The sequence below is a fragment of the Phoenix dactylifera genome, chromosome 3 (genome assembly GCF_051530095.1).
Source record: "Phoenix dactylifera cultivar Ajwa chromosome 3, Ajwa_hap1_PhDact_Kaust_v1.1, whole genome shotgun sequence".
NCBI classification, from domain to species: domain Eukaryota; kingdom Viridiplantae; phylum Streptophyta; class Magnoliopsida; order Arecales; family Arecaceae; genus Phoenix; species Phoenix dactylifera.
This window is the reverse complement of record NC_143192.1, coordinates 52,779,411-52,799,870: the sequence shown is the minus strand read 5'-3', so window position 1 is coordinate 52,799,870 and position 20,460 is coordinate 52,779,411. Positions and strand designations below refer to the sequence as shown.

The following is a 20,460-nucleotide window of genomic DNA, read 5'->3' as shown; positions in this document are numbered from 1 at the left end:
GTCGTTTTAGATTTTTATTTACTTATTCTTTATTTTGCGTTTTGTGTTACTCTCAGCGTCTCCCCTGAATGAATAGAGTTATATATCTCGAGAGAGAGATTTTTTATTCACTTTTTTCACCGTAAAGTCACCTGGCAGTCATTTGCCTGTGGGCATGTGATTAAAAGGGTATATCATCATTTATTATTTCTACGTCAACAAGAACGGAATTCAAAGAGATTATCTGATAGCAAGTGACTCCACCAAAGGATCATCACGCAGATGAAAGACCACAGAGCGAAGAAAGCGATGCCACACCAACCATGCAATCCTAGCATCCTAAATCTATATTATCTTTAGATTGGAATCCAACACCACTTGCAGCCATTCATAAACTATACTTTCCCTTCAATATGACGAGAGAATTCCAAAAAGTCGATGAAAGCAACCGCGCCTAGCATTTCAAAATGATGGCATTTACCCATCAAGATAGGAATTCATTCTGGACCAAGCAATTCGCAATTGATTTCGAATGCACGAGATGTTGAAACGTAGCATTGGAAGTCAAACAAGGCACCTATTGCATTCCTCAATCATCTTGATGCTACTTGAACGACCATACTTTTTGGATATTGCTATTTGTCTATGACTATGATGCCTGTAAGATATTTGTCTACTCCCTGGAAGCCACTTAATGAGATTTTAATATGCATAATTTTGCATTCAGAGAGGATAAGGAATAATCTTCTGCGTAAAGGTTCCAGGTGCAGTGACCCATCATTAGTGACCAAGCAATATAAGATCAATAAAGAAGAATATTCAAAACTTGTTCAGTTGGCACCCACTTATGGATGTACTCAAGAATGATGTGTAAACAACAATGAAGAGACCTCCAGTAGGCGTAACACACAGATTTTCAAGAGTAGCAAACTGTGATTCTTACTCTTAACTAATTCAAGAGCTAAAGTTACCACAGTCGAAATCGCCTTCTCTTTGTACACAGACGGTTATAACGTGACAAGCAAGGATGTCTACATTAAACTTTCACATGAAGTAATCCACACAACTAAGACTAAAGCACTTCACCAATGCACGCGGCAGAATTTACCAAGAAATGTAAACCTAATATAGTGGTTCCAGAACTAACATTTCGGCCGTTTCTGTTCCAAGCTAATCAAAATTAACAGGCTCATGATATGATTAATAATTTTACCCATTGATGATTGATCTTAACCATGAAGCATGTCAAGAATAAGAATGACAATAAGGAGCCCAGCAACTGCACAAAAAAAAAATCTTAATTTCTATATACTTGTTCTGATGAATAAAAGTCAAAATCATGAACACAACTTCCTTTGCAGACCTTGCATTGACGTTCGAAATGACATTACAACGAGAGATGACAGGGTTGTTCAGGTTCATGATGAGTGATCTTTACCAACAAAGGGTAGCAGTGATCTTTGAGATAGTTGGGCCACGAGGTGTCTCTACCTTCTAGGAAATTCTGATGAAGATTCCACACTCGGCTGTCATATTTCTCAACTAATTCATATTGCAAGCCAGCCTCCATGATATTTTCTAAAAACTTGTCCAGTGAATCACCTCTCTTAGGGCTGAGAAAAATAGCTTCAGAGCCCTCTGAATATTTCAACAAGGATTTGACTATACGAGCAAGGCTTTCATGGAATTCCTTAAAGAAAGTACTACAAACAGGAAATATGCAAGTCAGAAGGACAAAAATTGAACATAACAGACTACTGTACATCATTACAATACCTCATAGAACACGATGATCTAATAGTTGCAAACAGTAAAAAAAGAGTATAACAAGTAAAATAAGAACTTCTATAAGGAAAAAAAGAAGAGTAAAATGAGAAAGACCAGACAAATTTATGTCTGTATGTCAGTGAACAATAGACCAGACATGTACTTGTCAAAGGCGGAAACAATATACCAGACATGACAAACTGCCACAGGACTTCTTAATTATGTTGTTCTAATAATTTCTTTCAAAACTAGAGTTAAAATCATCCCATGTGCAATTTCTACCTCCACTAAATTTGCATCAGGACAGTGAAGAAACATGGCTGTAGAACAACAGTGCTAGAGGTTATACCTGGTGAAAGCAACTAGCATTTGATAAAATAAAAGGAGCTAGAAGAGGTGCAGGAGTGAGTTTTCTGAGAGATTCTAAAGCAGATTGAAGCACTTATGAAGCGGTGCGGAGTGAATTTCCTGGAGATTCTATCGCAGGTGCTGCACCACAAATATAAGTTTCCTGCGACTAAGATTGATAATTTAGGCATGGGATTGTTTGGAATGGGTTTCTGACAAATAGGTGTTTCTATCTTTGCTTTTAGCATCTATGCTATTAAGATTACAAATAATGCGATTTATCGTAGGCAAGATAGGCATATAGGGACCATTCCCTCCCATCATACACTATCTGGAACATTATTACTGCCTCTTGTTTCAACTACCTTGTAGCCCATTAACTTATTTCAGAGCTCCACAACCAAAAATTTCCCATCCTGTTGAAAAGATACATTGTGCATGATCCATATTAAGGGGACTGTGTGTCTCTGTGCAAGTGTGCATTTATATTACATGGGAAGTATATGCCCTTGATGATGTATTACAATTGGTGTATATATAGTAAATATGTACTTATACAATTCGACAGAGAATGCAAGAGAAAACCATAGATTTAGTCAACCCTTACCTTGAGCACAATATTCTATTTCCATTAGTTATGGATCAGTGACAACAAGGTTCACCAAACTGAGTATATTACATAGATGATGTATTAATTAGATTCATAAAAGAGCGGATGGAAACAATGTGTCCATGGAGCAGTCGGTTATTACTACATGGAGTGTGAGGTGAGGGAAATCTCTTGAAGATAGCAGCAGGGCTAGAAGCATTTATAGCTTGCAGCCTTGTAGCAAGGAGCAATAAATGGTCTGCAAACGAAAATTACTAAGGTGAGACCACCAAGGTTAATCTTTTCAAAAAATGTGATAAAGGAGCACATATCAAAAGTCATAGGCACTTAACTATAGACCACGGTCTGAATCATGCCTTCATCAGGGTGTCAAGAGAAATGTAATACATTTTACATCAAGGGAAATGAACAAACTTTTATGCAGCAGTCTGATTTACATTGTTCCACGAAATGCAGTATGCTCAATCTGCATTTTAAGTTAAACGTGGAACAAATATTAATTCATTTTGTCAAAGGGCGAAGCATATGAGTTTCTGGTTTAACAGCAAATTATATTTCATTTTGCATGTCAATTTGGTTGAAAGGCAAGGATTTGAACATAGAACTGTACAATATAAACTATAAAGTATAAGCAAAAAGGCTCTTAGTATGCCAGCACAGATGAAGGTGTCACTTTGCATGAAAGCTATTGCCTAGGATTTCCCACATTAATGTTTGGACAATATCTGAAAAGATCTATATTTTTTATACTTTATGCACTAATATTTTGTTTGTAATATTAATAAAATAATGGTTACATAGCCAAAATGAAAATCTTAGAGTAGCATTCAAAATTTCAAATCTTCATTTCCTCAACAACATACTATAAAAATGGGAGAAAAGACAAAATAGTGACTATGAAAAGCAGTGGAACTTACCAGTCACTTGCAACAATAATATCAAAGGAATTCAATATATCTGAAGCTGGCTCTTCATTCCAGTGCAATGTCATTGATTTCACTTTTGTATTCCCAAAAGCTCCAGCATTGACACTTATGTTACGCTGAATATCTGAATGTTAAGGAATCAAGTTAAGAACTCAAACAGCAAACATTAGTTTGGCAGATTCTACTAATGGCAAACACTTGGGATTGTTTTTAGTAATGACCACCCAAAAAGATTTCACAAGACCAAGACAAATGGCATTGTTGACCACTAACACATTTGAAAGTCCTAAATTTGATTAAATTCTCATATAATTTGAATTAAGGTCCGCAATCTCGGTATTAGATACTGTACCAGTAATATCCGCAATCTCAGTATTAGATACTGTACCGGTAATATCTGCAATCTCGGTATTAGATACTGTACCAGTATATTACCGGTTCGGTACGATGCGAGTCAATACAGTACAGTATACATCTTGCGCTAAAACAACTATCAAACTATTTTTCTCACTTTTTATATCGGTATGGGTCAGCCTACAGTTCAAAATGAAGAAAATTCCTAGCTAAATGGTGTTTGATGATCATCTCATGGGCTTCAGCTAACAGCAATTACTCCATGTCATATAGAGTTAAACTCATGTTATTATAGATTACTGTTATGATAATTTAACTAAAGCAGACTTCAGAGAGACTTATCCTAATACAACACCTGCAAAGTTCGGATAAGCAATACATAACTTTAGAAGTATCTTGGTGCATTTTGCTGGACAACATCCATATATGCTACCTTAACTATAAAAGAAAATGGAGCATTACCTTGCTGGATAGGATACAATCAACAACCTGTGGATTTCCATCAGAAATTACTACCTCACAAGCATCTGAGCTTGCTGCAATAGCCAATCCAGCTAATCCATAGCCTGATCCAAGTTCAAGTACTCTTTTGGACCTTCATGGTAACATTTGTTTCAGTCAAGAATCATATTAAGTTAAAAACATATATATAACTTTTCAAGAAAATGTAGAAAATGAACACAGGCCTGCTTTCTTTGGCATGAAGTTTCTTCTGTATATAATTACGCTCAAGTCTTAGTGACAAAATGGATGGAATTTTTGAAAGAAAGCTTTTCAGTTTGAAAAACTATTCATTTTGTGCCCAATTGATGCAGAGACAATGAATTCTCAAAATATATTGAAACTGGTTTCTAGGTATTTTGAACAATGGTCATCATGATGTAAAGTGCAGATTATTGATCACCATGCATTTAACACGAGGTTATTAAACAAAATTACCCTGTGAACAATAAAGCTTTAAAGCCATCCTTTCCGCACATACATATACTGTACATAAAAAGTGGGGAGGGGAGGAAAGTGGGGATAGAGATTTGAATTACTACCCTGCAGGTCATATGATTGACAACCCAAGTTGCTGGTTACGATTAAGAATAATTAAATGTTTAAAAACCCAAATTCTCTGGAAGCTTCGCATTTATGAATCAAGTAGAGATCGAGAATAAATTAGAGACACTGGGTGATATATAAATTACAAATTCACATCATAGATCTAAATATGCATAAGGAACAAAAGTCTAACTAGGATACATCTAAACCAAGGTTTGAAGGATCACTGTGTTGGCCTCATAAAGGCCACAAGACATTATATTGACTGACAACTGATACAGCAGGATACGCCCGATTTGGCAAACTGCGCCTAAACTGCCTGGATCGTTGTAGAATGAGCCCAAATTGATTAGTACTGAATGGGACTCCTTTAAAAAACTACCCCACCATATGAAATTGGGAATTGCAGCTAGAGGTAGTAGGGAGTTTCTCACAATGAAGATATGCACCTTTGAAACTTGATTCACTAGTAGGTAAATCTTTTTATTCTTTTTCTCCTTTATTTGAGATTATGAGAGGCTAATCCCCACCTTCTATCCTATACCCATCCTGAGGCTGACTCCAACAAGAATTGAACCCCTGTCCCCCTACCCAAGAGGCAAAGGTGATATCATCCAAGCAGGTGCTCGGTGGTCACTAGTATGTAAATCATTAATTACAAGCTAGAACATTGCTCCAGTTGTTAATGCGCAAATATAGTTGTTCCATGCAATTTTTATAACAAGTTATATAAAATTATGTATTGCATATTAAAATGCATGTCAAATAATGATGAAGAAGCTTCAACACACACAAATAGGATGATTAAAGCATTTAAATCAATAAATTTACCATATCTATGCACAATCTGGGCATTAAAATAATAAAACATAAAGAAAAAAAAATTGAGGCCAATAGCCATTCCAAGGCATACAGAATGGCAAGCTGTCTTGGTATGATATGCGGTATGGCACAGACCATACCAACAAAGGATCAGTATGGCCCCAACAGCAATACTTAAAACATTGATCTAAATATATTTCGAGTCAATATGTCTTTACCTTGCCATGAAAGACTTACATTTGTAAGCAAATGATGAATGAGTTCAAAACCCTCTTAAGGAAGGTCAATATATGTATCCAAGTTAAGTCATTAACTAGAACAGATATATAAGAGTACGAACCAAACCAGCAGTTACCTGTAGAGAAATTTGCTAGTGTTTCCTCTCTTCCAAAGGGGAAGAACAATCTTACGAAAATTAATCGCAAAGGTCAGGAACAATTCAAGTTGGATAGTTTGTGATGCAGGGATCTGAGGTGGAACGGAAATTCTTTGTGGGGAGAGGACATCTTCACTTCTATATTATAAAGCTATTTCATTCTTTTCTCTAGACAAACATCATAACCTCTCACAAGTTTCCTAGACAAGGATCAAGAGAATACTATCCTCATGAGCCTCATCCTCATAAATACTCTCACACACACCACAATAATAGTGATACTGACCACTGTTACTTGCGTAACTTAATAACTATGTAGTACTGATGAGCATCTGCAACTACCTTGAACTGTTTTGGTAAATAATAGCTACTATGCTACTTGATGTAGTTGGTAACTGCATTGGTGTTATACTTCTTTCATGCATTTCACTCTAACACACTACGAAGTTTCAACCTAAAATTACTAGAACCATGTATATAAATCCAATAGAACACAATATACTCCAAAAAGGTGTGTAATAATTTTTCCTAGCTTCTTTTATTTTCATTTTCTATTTTCTATTTTTTCATTCATAACTCAACAAAATGAAACTACTAAAAACATCAGTCCATCCTTGATTAGAGTGTAAATCTTTAAAATTTGGCGAGCAATTATAGTTTAAGTTCTGTTGTCTAAAAGATTTTCTAAACAAGGTAGTAAGTTAATACCAAACCACCTCTTGACCTACACACACAGACAGCCCCAATTAACCAACCTCTTCCCCTCTTCCATCTTGAATGTTTGATTAGATCACCTCCTCACAAACCTTTGATGTGTCCCCACTCACATTGTGGATGACCATCTGCTTACAAAATTTATGATCCCATCCCTTCCTAACTCCGCCCTAAAACTCATGCTTCATCTCCCTTCTGTCTGCAGCACAACTACGCGATAATAAAGGTCGATTGGAAGCTAAAATAGTTAGGAATGCTTGTGGGGATTAGAATGGACCAAGAGAGGTTATTTTTAGGGGCTTCAAGAGGGGTAGCAACTTGAATGGACACAAATCAAGGTTGATGAGGAATAGGGGAGAGCAAAGCTGAGAGAAATGTTACTGAAAGGATAATAGCAACATAGGGAAGGGTTAGAGAAACAAATTTTTTAGATCCAGCAAAAGGAATAAAGCTAGTGATTGCGTATGCAGAGAAAGGGGTCAGTGATGGGGGTGGGGACTAGGGAAGCAGGAATTAAGATGGAAGAGCAGACATCTAAAGAGAAGATAGGATGGAAACCACTATACAAAAAAGAAAGGAACGAAGAGACGGGCTTCAAGTTTTGTTTCTCATATACCTTCATGAACAACTCTATGGGTCTCCTATCTTATTGATGACCAGCTCTTTACATGTGTGGTAAGGTATCATGCAGAACATATTATAGGAGTCCGAACATCACATGGAAATGACTGACAACTCTTTTGCATTACATGAACCAAACTTCCTTGCAGATATTTTATGCATGTCAACACCCCAAAAGGGTGCTTTCATAATTTCCATGCTAGACGCATATTCTTCTCATATGCCCATGTAGTTGTGCATGTGTGATGTATGAAATGGATAAAATTAGGGGAAAAAATAATGCAGTTCATCTGGGTGAAAGCAATTAATGACAACAAAATCCTAATTTCATCTTTCATTGACCAAAGTACTTTTAATAATAGTGAAAGCATATCATGTTTTTCTAACAAACCTGAACATGTCTAGGTGGCTTATACAGAAATAAGCAAGGACATCTTCTGACGGCCAACAACCTGCAGGCAGGGAAGAAAAAAAGAGAAAATATTCAGCCTTAGATGGATCGCAAGTAACTTTGTGTTTAGGATCTCAAATATCATATGGAAGAAAATTTTACAATAATAAGGATGGTAAAAAAGAAAAAATATCTTGAGTAATAGCATTATGTTGATTTGTTTATTTTTTTAATATGTAGTATCAGTTGTTTGCTGATTAAATATAAGCAGCTCAGATAAATAGAACCCATAACATACGTATCAATCTGCACAGGCAGACTACACTATAGATAAAATGCCTAGGGAAGAACATACATGATGGCCAAACAAGCAATTGGAAGATGAAATATGTTAGGGGAACTACATGTATTGCAAGTTCAAACCAGAGATCCCATATGAAGCTTTGTAGTACATGAAAATTAGAAGCATAGATAAGATTGCATGCAGTGATGAATGAAAGCAAGTGACAATCATATGTAGATTGCAGGCCAGGAACTATATATGTACTACTAGCAAAATGGCGGTTACATCCACAAACAATTTGATGATTTTTTATTACCAGTTCCCGTAATCCTAAATGTCACATTCAGAGGACACAATCCGTGTGTGGCTTGCATTATATAATTCTATGTTCCCCATAAAGTTGAATTTAAAAAACCAACATAGTCCTTCTCCCTATTGAGAATTGTCAACTATTTGTTTGTTATAAAGATAAAATCATGTTACTTGCAAGCATGAAAAGTTAGGTTAAGAGATGTTTTGATAAAAATCCCTGATTTACTGCATCCCAATTTTTTATGAGATGTGCAAAATCTACAAAAAAACTGTAAAGTCACTGACATGCATGGTACTTAATTTTAGCACTTGTGCAGGCAACAGTCTGTTCTTGAGATGCGAAATAATCATGACAAGTGCAGTAGCCAATTACAGAGTACTAACAGTATCAATTCAGCCACTCATGTCTCATTCTACTAGATAGAAGAAAAAGAAAATAGTGTTATGTATTGTTGCTCATGCTTATAAAGAATGCTTCTGTGACCAGAAGATGCATAAAGAATGCTTCTGTGACCAGAAGATGCATAAAGAATGCTTCTATGACCTGCAGATGAGATCTCTAATGAATGTAAATATCAACTAACCAGCAAATGAACATTATATTCAGATGGATCAACATCAGATAAAAAAAGGAAACTGACAGTTATCTGCTATATACTAGGATTATCGAGGAACACTGCTTTCGATCTCCACAAAACCAATAGATGAGTGCAACAGGATTAGAGAACAACTAACTCTATGCACATTTGGTAGGACCTTTCATCAGGCTTCATGATAACTTACATACAAGCCCTGTTGTGTCAATGTTATATCCCGTAGAGATCTGAAAATCATTTAGGTCAATGCAGTCTTCCATTCTTTGGCTGCAAGGAAATGCTACATGAGAATAGGAACTGGTCATATGACAAGTATTCTTATATCTGAAATTAAGCAGCGGTATTGTTCACATAGCATACTGGCTACTTTGAAGAGAAAGCTATGTAATAAAAGCTCTACTTTATAAAGCAGATAACAGGTCATATTATCATAATACCAGAAACTTCTGATTAAAGTAAGTAATTTTAGTCAATAAATGAGCTAGAAGGGTACCAAATACATATTGCATTGTTTGTCTTAACATTATTACATTCTTCTGTTATGCATACAAATGCGCTAACTACATCAAATGATGTATTATTGGATTATAATCAGTTTAGTTCTATTATACCTTCTAAGTTTCGTTCCTCAGTTTATATGATGTCCAAGCCCTTTTTGGCATATCGTGAGTCTTTTTTACAGGAGATAGAATCATCATATATCCATTTTTCACTATTAGGAACCATGAATAGGGCACTTAAAATGATACCATTCCATATGTCTTCCAAAAACATAGCACTAAGATAATACAATATGGTAAAAATATAACTATACAAAAACATACTTGGAGAATGCAATAGGCCAACAAGGGTGTACCAAGTGTACCGGTCAATACACTTTGTCAGCATGGCAAAAGGATAAGATATCCCACATCGACCATCAGTTGAGGTGGGGCCAGCTTGTGGTATTTTGAACCTTTATTTAGAGAATAAATAATAAATTTTTTTATGCATTTTTTGTCTTTACGTAAATGTGATTGAAAAGAGAAGTTAATCGATATCAAAATTTCCAAGGTACATAAGTACTTACACCATAAGCACCAGCAATTTGGACAGAAAAACTTTAATACTTACACTAAAGTAAGATTTGGAACACTTGCCACTGGCAACTTGTAACAAATGCACACATCTCTGTGACCAGCTAGATCTTTTGTTCTGGGTGAAGTGCCCAAGTCTTCTGATAAATGGCCCCTTAGTGGGTGACACGAGATCAATTTAAAGCCACCAGCTGCCTTTCTGGATACGATTTTGGTGCTCTTTTGAGATGCATGATCTGCAAACCATAACATGTAAGCAGGGCCAGCACTAGGGCAATAATTCTAACCTCCAATATTCCCACCATTATCGGGTCATCAGAAGCTCAATAACCATATATATCGTTTTACCAGCTGTTATTAACATTTGCATACTTTTTTTTCTCTCTTTTTTTTGCCCCTAAAAATTGTTGACTTGTTATAGCAGGCAATTTTTTTTAGGAAAAAAAAAACCTTCTATCATGAAATAAGGAGCGCTTTTTATATGGAATATTTAATCTCTTAAATACATCAAAGAGTTAACGAGAAAGATGTTGTCTTTTCACAATAAGCTTTTCTTTTCGATTCATCCACGCGAGTCTAGCTTCCTCTGCAAGAAATTGAAAGCATCCCCGAAATCAGGGTTCATGGTGAAGCAGGCAGGCTCGATTTACCAATAACTAGAAGCTGTGCTTGCAAGTTGATGCTATTGCTGGTGCGCTATTAGGGGTTACTCGGACCGATTCAACCAAAGCACAATATGCCTCGATTCTTGAAAGCAACAGAAGGTCTCCTCCTGCTTTCAAGAAGTTCTTGCAACTTAGATCTGCCTAGGATTCTAAGAAACTGATGCTAAAACTACCACCTAAAAATCAAGAAAAAACAAGAAGAGAGGAGAGAGAGATGGGAGACGGAGGGAGAGAGCGAGATGGAGAAGAGAAAGAGAGGAAGGGGGTACCGGGTTCGGGAGAAGAGCGAGAGAGGAACGAACGGCGAAGGATCTCCCACCTTAGAGATGCTGGGGATGACGGAGAGCCAGAAGCCTTCTCCATCGTATCAACACGGTCGTGATCGGAGGTCGATTCTTAGCCGGGAGGAATCCGGCGGTGAGCCGGCGAAAGATCTTGATCTTGCAATAGAGTGAAGGCGTTGAGGTCTGTCCGCTTATTAGCACTTATTTATCTAATTTATGCACTTTTTTATGTTTAAAAAAATTAAAATAATAAAATATTTAACCTTTTTTTTTGACACAAAAGGTGTTATGTAAACTACAACAGGAGGCTATTCAACCTCTAATAGTCCGTTTCTTCGACTTCCAAAACGGTGGTAGAATCCACGTCAGTGGCCTCTTTTTTTTTTTTTTTTTTTTTTTTTTTTTTTTTTTTTTTTTTTTTTTTTTTTTGTGGTGCGGAATGTGTTCTCCTCAAGAGAAACTCAACCATAGTGATCAAAAAAATTTAGAATCGGAAGCTTGATGTCAGTGAGATGCGGCTACTCCATAACATCTGCAGTATTTAGAAAAGTGCACTTCCTCTCAAACTACTTATATTTAAAGAGAAGCAAATAGTGCTGCGGATTAGATGGCATTCTTTAAATGTCATCATTTGAAGATTTTATTTAGAAAAATCACGTACTGGTTTTTTCTCCTTTGTATTATTTTTTTTCTTCTAATTTTATAGACTAAACCTATGCCCGTTGGGTGTAAGTTGCCATTGTATAAAAAAAAAAATGATGTTAGAATCCACCCCATCACATCCATACATATGAGGAGGGCTACTAATATCTTTAGATTTGAATAATTCAATGATTCTAAAAGCCTGAAAATAATTAAACTACAAGTATTTTTTCTCTAATGGATTCATCTCGGTGCTGCCACGTGGTCAAGAAATATCACAATTTATCCTCTCACACAAAAGTTCTTATGCGTTAAGATTTCTTTTTTTAGAATTTTTTAATTTTTCTTGTTTTACTGAATCAAATTGCTCATTTTTTTTCCTTTTATGCTCAATAAAAAAATTGATATTATACAATCATATATAAATGCAAAAAAAACATACCTATGTATGTCTATGTATATACACATATAATTAGGTTAGGTTTTTGGTTTTCAAGTACAAATCTATTTAAATCCATACATGATCCAATAAGACTTCAGATCTAATTTTGGGTTCAAATCAAACCCAATAGTTTATTAGATGTATTTTTCATAACCAAATCTTATATTATTTTTTTTATCAATTTCGAATTGAGTTAGTAGGTTATCAACCTCCTAGGTATAATAGTTGGCAACAATCCTACAAGTCGTATCAATCCCCTTCTACTACATTGCAAGAGAATTATTCATGTGTCCATAATAGCAGCACTGTAACATCACTCTTAAATAATATAATCCAAGAACTATATCCAAGTCTTGAAATCAAACATATGATCATTCCCTCTCCAAACCTAATGGTGCATCAACTCTGTTATATCAAACTAGGTCCAGAGTTACATGCAATTTTGCACTTACTATCACACAAACATTGGAAGAGACCACCTTGTAGAAGGTCTAGTGATCCAGTTCAGTAAAGCGAGAACAACCTAAGAGAAAACCCTCATATTCTTATCAACAAGCACTGCCATAGCTAGAGATCATTTTTTTTTTTTTTGGGTGATGAACATAGCTAGAGATTGGTAATTTCAACTATATAGCATCTCCAGTTCTTAGCAACCAAACAAGCCACACGAAGACAGTCTGACACACGGGAATATCTAAAAGAACACACAAATAGATGAATGCTCAGAGTTGAATGTTCAAATGCTTTGTCTCATCCCCTGGCGTCAAGGACAATGTGGTCTCGGTCGATTTGTTTCCATAACTCACGGACACCTTGTACTCCCCTAAAAATCCAATAAAGCTATAGGAACCACGCTCGTCGGTGGCCCCTCTTGCTTCCTTTGTTTCCCATTCTTGGAGGAGACCATCCACTGCATCTCCTGCAGGTAGGTTGTGAAAATTTCCATCTGTAAGGCACATTTGATAGCAGCCATATGGATGGATCGCAGTCCATAGCATTATTCCATTCACTGATGGGTGGGAGAACCCTTCTCTTAACACTTCTTCCAGATATGTAGCCTACAAGAAATTCAAGGAAACAAGGATTACATTACTAGAACCACAGTAACAATACTCCACTAATTATTGACATTTTTTTTGTGTGTGTCAGCTGAATGATTTTCTCAGTTATTCCCATGCAAATGGACTGGTCCATAATAATTCAATGATTCATAAGTTTTTATGATATGTTTACGGTCCCGTTCTTGTTTCTACATGAGTTTTTTTGATATAAAGAGAGGCAAAAAAAAGCCATCCGGCTTTTATTGAAGATTAATCGTATTTACAACAGAGATGGAGGGGCAAAGATGAGTTATATTAGGAACATGTGCGAGAAAAAGAAGCTGAATGGCTCCAAATCAAGTGTCTGATAATCAGGATGGAGAATATTGATGTTCGTAAAAAGAAGCAGTAGAGGAAAGAATCTGAGCAACAAGTAGAAGTTGATATATAGATATATGATTCTTTTCTGTTGAAAAAATCTTTAATTTTTAGTATTTTTAACTCTGTTGGACTAAAACTTTTGGATTCTGAATTGTTGCATGTATTCAGATTATAACAGAACTGCTGAAGTTGTGATTAGGAATTAGGACAGTGTCTTTAGTTTATTCACATGAATTTCACACCTGTGTTTGCTGATCGAAGCTGTTGCTTATGTCAATCTCTGTTAACCAAATGGGAAGCTTCAGAGTGGCCAACTTGTCCAGCACAGCTCTCATTAGAGGGAAGTTTGGCTTAGAGAAATGTCCCTCCAGTCCAATGCCTTCCAAAACACCCCCTCCTTCCTTGATCTCTTTCAGCCTCGACGCATATGAATCGACGGTCGAATTCACATCGTCGCAGGTCTCGATTACGTTGAAATCGTTCATGAACAAAGTAGCGTAGGGGTCCGATTGTTGCGCTGTAGCGAAGAAGTCGAAGGTAGCATTGTATCCGAGACGTTGTTCGTAGAAATCGAAGTGAAGCATCTCGTTGCTCACGTCCCAGTGCACAAACTCCCCTTTGTATCTGGTCAACAGGCTATCGATGCGAGACTTGACGGCTGCCCGGAGCTCGTCGCCGGTGAGGTTCTGCACCCATGATGGAGTGTACTTGGGGTCCTCCCAGAAGATGTTGTGGCCTCGGGCCACAATCTGGTTGGCCCTGACGAATTCCAGCAGCGCATCAGCCAGAGTGTAGTTGAGCTTCCCTGGCTCAGGCTCCGTGGTGTACCACTTGAGCTCGTTCTCAAAGACTGCAGCATTGAATCTCTTTGCAAACCATGCCTGCAGTGGTGAATTAGCCATGAAACGCCATTTTTTTTTTTTGGTTAGATCACTCGAATTCTATCAGCAGCTGAACCAATTTTAATCCACTTGTTTGCTAGTTGAATTGGATGGAACGAGAAGAAGAACCTGATACGCTGTGTTTCCTAAGATAGTTTTGGCTATTGCAGAGCCAAATGGGAAGTCTTTGGAGAGCTGCTGGGCTGTGACAGAAGCTCCGGTGATGTGGTTTCCCTGCGAGTCCGAGACGTGAACTGTGGCCACACGCTTCCTTTTCTGCGAACAACAGGAGGCCCGGCTGCCGAGTTACAGACTTGTTGGTCGAGAAGATCATAGATGTTATCATAAACAACACCTCAAAAACATGAACAAATGAAGCATGGGAGGATTACTGTTCTGATATTTTCTTCTTGCTGCGTCTTCCATTGCTCGACCGAGAACGGTTGCAACGATGGGCTTGTGACCGAGATTTCGATTGCATTGTTCGCTTCGACATCCTGCAGAGAAAGACTGGGATTATATTTGTCTGATAATTCACCATGGAAGATTTTGTGTGAAAAGTTCTATGGTTGAGGCACCTGGAAGTAGAGAATTGAAGTCTGAGAGGGTGAGTCGAGGACAAAACCTCCCTTAAGAAAGGACCAGCAGCTACTCTTGGCCGATGCAGTTCCTACACATTTTGATGTTGAAGTTTCTGTAGATAGTCTTGCCTTGAGAAGAGTTGAAACTGTTCCTTTAATCTTCACCCAACCTATGAAAGATAGCATAGATTAAAGTTTCCACAAAGTGGCTTCTACACCATTCCAGTTACAGAGTTTGGCATTGAGCATGCATTGTGTGTAATGAGTAAAATAGATTTTGTGAATTTAGAAACTGAAATCTTTTTTGAAAAAATTATACCAGCTAATAACCGCACTTGGACTCTTGATTGTTGCACTTTTTTTTCTTAAGCAAAGAGGGATGGGAAGAGATTGATTTAGGAGGATTACCAAACCCATTGAAGTCCTGATTGCATAACTTTTCAAGGTTATAATTTTTCTCATACCGTATCCGGTTTAAATGTGTCAAAGCGACTGGCTTAATAGGTTCCAAATTGAAAGAGATCCGAGTTTGATGTCCCAAAATGCTAGATCAAACTTATTCTGCTACTAATATTTTCGGAACCAAGACAGACAAGAATTTGTTAATATGACAGCAGGCAAAAGTTACAATAGGAATTGAGATCTAACTTTTTTTTCAAATAACTAGTATATTTTTTAATATATGGAAAGATTCATCATCTCTAACTAGAAGATAAATTTAATTTTCATTAGTAAAGTCAGATCTCACTAATATAAGAGTAAATCTTGGATTTTCTACATTAAGAAAGTAAGAAGGATGCAAATTCTACTGTCAATTTTTGTTCTTCCATTTTGTGAGGGATTTAAATCAAATAAATATGAGGAAGAAATTTCTTCACTCACAATCGGATTAAAGATATGCAGATGTACATTCTGTTAGTACGAAATATATGTTTAGAAGAAAAATAACCTCATAAAGGTACGCAAACTCAAAAATTTTGTTAGGAGTTAAGCTTTATGATATAATCACATAAATGTTTAGCTATTTGTGATTATCATCATACTCGAAGGACCAACCTTCATTAGTGCCCAATTTCCCACCATCAACAGTAATATGTGTTACCTATATACTGTCTCTGCAATTATTCTGACTCGCTTCGTGCTGATATGATAGGTGTCCATATATTAACTAACCGATCGATCCTAAAAGCTTATGTCGATAAGAAAAGAGTCAATAATGTATGTATTCTAGGCTTGAGACCCATCCTCATGTTCAGCCCGAATCACACACGTAGAGGAATTGAATCTTCGTTCTGCAACGAGGATAACAGATAACCGGGGATAATTAGGATACTCTGTATTGGATCGCACAACAGTTGATGTCGCATGTCATGAGGATGGAGTTTATTTTACTTATGAGTTGTTGCATGCAACTCAGTTGTGATTAATTCTGTTCTTATTAAAGTATCCAAGAGTAACTTTGTGAAGGACAATTTATTCAAGAGCCTTATCCTCGAGTGCAAGTTTTATTGAACCATAGAGAACACGATAAGGTTATGGAGGAAGAAGAGCAGGTCAAGAAGACTTACAAGAGAAAGTGTATCTTGTAGTCCCGGTTAAGTTGTACAGTACAAATGCTGGAGAATAGACCCCAGTCTCCATTTTATAGTATGTCATTGGAATCTTCCCTGTCCTGTCAGCCAGAATTCCTCCATCATAAAGCGGAGCTTCAGGATAAGTCTTGCACTGGAAATGTCAGAGCTCCATAATTAAACATTAATCTTAATATTTAGTGATCTGTGTTTAGATTTAAATCTTATAGCCAAATCATAGGACATGGTACTTTATGTTAACTTCCTAATGCAGTGATACCATCAATAATACTCATGATTGCAATATCAGACTTATAAAGATATACCTCAGTAGAAGCATAATAGTCGTACCGCGGTCCGTCTGAAATGAAAGAAATATTGGTTCAATGATTGCACAGAGACTCGTAGAAGTAAAAGGGCACGGGTGGAAGACCACAAACCATAAGAAGCACCAAAGGCAAGTTGCCACTGGAGAAAAACCCAGCTTAAGAGCATCAAAAGAGCTCTCATTTCTCCCACCTTTGGTTAGTGACTTGCAAGAAGAGCTTTCACGCATACACAGACACACACAGCTCACTCTCTCTCTCTCACTGGCTTGCAGTGCTCTTCTTGGTCCTCTATATAGCAGTCAAGTAAGAGAACGGCTGGGAAGCCAAGGAGGAGGAGAGGCCCGAAGCGTGAGGAGATTGATGATGGTGTCATGGTGACTGGGGGACGGCTGGGGAGCCATTGCCGGGTGAAAGAAAGAAGGGAAGAGGGAGGGGGATAAGTTCACATGGGGAACAGTGGTCCTTTGTTTATGATTCGCCCGTGCCTTGGTCACATGTTGTCTTGATGAACGACGCCTACACGTCCACTCCCCGTCTTCTCGGTCCGTGAGCACAGAGGTGGTTCATCTGTTCATAAATGGACAAGAAGGCATCAGCTCCTGCTACTGGCTTTATTAGGCTGCACCTGTTAAGGCTTATGCAGTGACTTTGGAGGGTTGAATTTGTCTTGGAAATCATCATCTGTGGTTTTAGTCTATGAGCTAAAGGACACGAGGACCATGGCGTCATTCTTTACAACCATTCCCTTGTAGTGGGCGGCCAAGGTTTTTCTTTGAGTTAGGGGACCATCTTTAATTTATTGAACCTTCAGGGCCTTCTTCCTAGCGTGAGTGGGAAGTCACAGTACATGCGTTGCATGCGCCTGAATAAAGGTTTTGTATCTTTGGCTTGGCGACGGAATTGATTGCAGCTGCAGGCCGAACGGGAGAGGATGGATGGTTGCTGAATCTTTTGCAGCATATTGTATACTTATATCTTAAGAATTTGGTTTCGATGACCAAGAAAATATTGATAAATCTCTTCGGGAGAAAAACCACTCATGGGCGGTGTGAGAGGAGGTGCGGGCTTTATCGTGAGGGGCCCAGACTCCAAGATGATTGCTGTTGGGAGTTGCCAGCTGTTTTGACACCTCAGTGCCCGAGGATGAATTGAAAGCGGCCTGGTCGGGATTGTATTACGTGCGGCATGCTTTGCATGCTAGAAGGGTCCTCTTGAAGGACGATTTTGCGACCATCATTGGGTGGATTCTACGGACGTCGGAGGGGTTGGTAACTACCACCTGCTGCTGAGAGATATTCGAGCTATGATTCGTGATGGACTGGTCGTTCAAACTAAGCATGTCTTTCGGAAGGCCAATAGGGCCGCAGATTAGATGGCTTCTTTTGTTGCCCAGCACTCGGATGTACACTTATGGGTAGGCGAGGCAAAGTTGCCTAGTGCTCTCCGAGATGTATTGTTTTTTGACTTTTTTTTTTTTTGCATCCGTATACGTTTGGTATAATACTTCCGTTTCAGCAAAAAAAAAAAAAAAAAAGAAACAACAACTATAGATACAAGTTCATGACCTTTACCGATCTTTTTGAAATATTTAATGTTTCCAAGCATTTTTGTATATTTTTTAAACTGAAAAAATAAAACAAAAAGATCCAAGAAGCTTGAGGTTCAACGTAATGGCCGGCCCGAAGCTCCTCAAACCTAAGGCCTGAGCAAGTACCGTGCTTGGGCCTGAGAAGTAGGCCTAAAGGCTAATTTTAATTATATTTTGGCTGAGCCTGATCAAACCTAGTCCAGCCCATCCATCGAGTAGATTTAGAGGTGGATCTAGAAATAGTATATTGGTATAAAGAAATGTGTAGATAAATTACAAAGGTTTCGAATAATGGATGGGATAATGGTACAATTGTTTAGTTCTTACACAACTATTTAATATAAAGTGAGTCTTGTTTTTCACGAAACTATATCATTCTCTAAAAAAAAGCTGTCACGGTGCATGAGACTTTTATTCTTGTTGGTTTGGAAAGAATTAAACATGCAGAGTCTTATCCTACATGCCAAGATATTATTTTTATATTTTTAAATTAAGATATTTGAGTCAATAGAGCAATTTTATCTTTGCACTAAAGTCCATTCTCTAGAACTATATTGTTTATCAAAAAAAAAATTATTAATTATTCATAAATATTTGTATTGTCAAAACATTAAAAAGTCTATGAAACTTTTTACAAAAATTAATCAACCAACGTCAAAGATAAAATGGCGATTAACGCATGAGCAGAATCTAGTTCCCCCCCTTCCAATATTGGCATCCCACCACAAATGCACAACGAGGGTTCAAAAGATGACCTTTATTTTCCTGAGTTGGGAAGAAGATTATTATTTCTAATTATGATTGTTGTGGTTCAAATTTGGCCCTAGGGTGACCACACCAGTGGAGTCGAGGGAGTCGCCGTTGATTATAAGGAGAAAACGGGAGCCACCTCCTGCGCGACGGTCGTGGACTTGCACAAAGCCTCACCGGTGTTTCCGGTGAGGGCCCTCCAACGATCAAATTAGAGTGGGATCAATTTGGTCCGGCCCAAAAAAGGTCCCTTAGAAGTTACATGACCGAGCTATTTATAGTCCCGATGGAGAGGCCCAGATGGCAAAGACACTGTCCGCCCTCGTCATGAGGGAGCGTGGCTTTGAGCCGAATGGCGCGCAGCTTAGGCTGATTGGTGGCGTGTAGTACTGTCCGTTCTTGAGAACGGTAGGGTGTTGACAGTCACAGCAGGATATGGCCGGAGTAGTTAAGGTGTCATCTGACTGTTGAAGGCCAGCTATGGAGATGTGGCACGGTAGTATTTGTAATGTGCGACCATGTAAGTGGACATAGGCGCGCATATGGGTGCAGCCATTGGCGAGGCCAAACTCGTTGAGAAATCGTATCATGTGTTTGGCGAGGTCAGCTTGACGGGTGCTGATAGTAGCTCGGCTTCTCGGGTTCTGAGGTGTGCTCAGTGGAGCGCCCGAGCTCGAAAGTCGGGGCGTACTGCTGAGGTAGGCGCCCCGAGCTTGATCGGGGCGGGTCGACAAATATCTAAAGGCATCACGAACTTGGTCGGGGGAGTCGACGAATATCTGAAGGCACCCTGAGCTTGGTCGGGGGAGTCGGCGAATATCTGAAGGTGGTGAAGCTTTTAGCGGAATCCCGAAGTCGAGCTGACTCTGGATCGAAGTAAAGATTCAGCCGATTGGCGTTGACGTTTATTGGGCCAAAATTGGATGGTCTTTTAATTGTGGGCTGGACGATCCATTTTTCTCCCTAACAATGACAATTATTTTATGATAAGAATATCAATTGGCTTTTTTTTTTTTTTTTTTTTGGATACAACGGCGACCCATAATATATATATATATATATATATATATTATGAGCACATCTA

The 20,460-nt window shown here is 38.0% G+C and overlaps 2 protein-coding genes across 9 annotated transcripts; both read right to left on the bottom strand.

Moving 5' to 3' along the window:
• Window positions 1-1,176: 1,176 nt before the first annotated feature.
• LOC103706158 (S-adenosyl-L-methionine-dependent methyltransferases superfamily protein) lies at window positions 1,177-11,377 on the bottom strand. 7 transcript variants are annotated; one of them, XR_015976685.2, is made up of 9 exons: window positions 11,157-11,377; window positions 10,260-10,458; window positions 9,971-10,101; window positions 9,334-9,426; window positions 7,956-8,016; window positions 4,464-4,579; window positions 3,622-3,754; window positions 2,702-3,170; window positions 1,546-1,682 (listed from the first exon to the last, which is right to left on the bottom strand). XR_015976685.2 is itself a non-coding variant. In XM_088719056.2 (8 exons), the coding sequence occupies exons 1-8, from the start codon at window positions 11,248-11,250 to the stop codon at window positions 1,367-1,369; spliced, it is 1,143 nt and encodes a 380-aa protein (XP_088575182.2). In that variant the 5' UTR covers window positions 11,251-11,374; the 3' UTR covers window positions 1,177-1,366. The 7 variants fall into 7 exon arrangements, 5 of the variants coding, with proteins under 5 accessions (XP_088575182.2, XP_088575183.2, XP_008788403.4 ...); XR_016399997.1 differs by lacking the exon at window positions 1,546-1,682 and having other exon boundaries at window positions 2,615-2,942; window positions 3,037-3,170; XM_088719056.2 differs by lacking the exon at window positions 2,702-3,170 and having other exon boundaries at window positions 1,177-1,682; window positions 11,157-11,374.
• A 1,090-nt stretch (window positions 11,378-12,467) lies between these two features.
• On the bottom strand, window positions 12,468-17,621 carry LOC103706159 (endo-1,4-beta-xylanase 5). 2 transcript variants are annotated; one of them, XM_089929803.1, is made up of 9 exons: window positions 17,150-17,359; window positions 17,036-17,070; window positions 16,707-16,863; window positions 15,136-15,308; window positions 14,950-15,054; window positions 14,687-14,833; window positions 13,919-14,557; window positions 13,364-13,372; window positions 12,468-12,515 (listed from the first exon to the last, which is right to left on the bottom strand). In XM_089929803.1, the coding sequence occupies exons 1-9, from the start codon at window positions 17,217-17,219 to the stop codon at window positions 12,468-12,470; spliced, it is 1,383 nt and encodes a 460-aa protein (XP_089785929.1). In that variant the 5' UTR covers window positions 17,220-17,359. The 2 variants fall into 2 exon arrangements, with proteins under 2 accessions (XP_089785929.1, XP_008788407.3); XM_008790185.6 differs by lacking the exons at window positions 12,468-12,515; window positions 13,364-13,372 and adding an exon at window positions 12,544-13,313 and having other exon boundaries at window positions 17,150-17,621.
• Window positions 17,622-20,460: the final 2,839 nt, after the last annotated feature.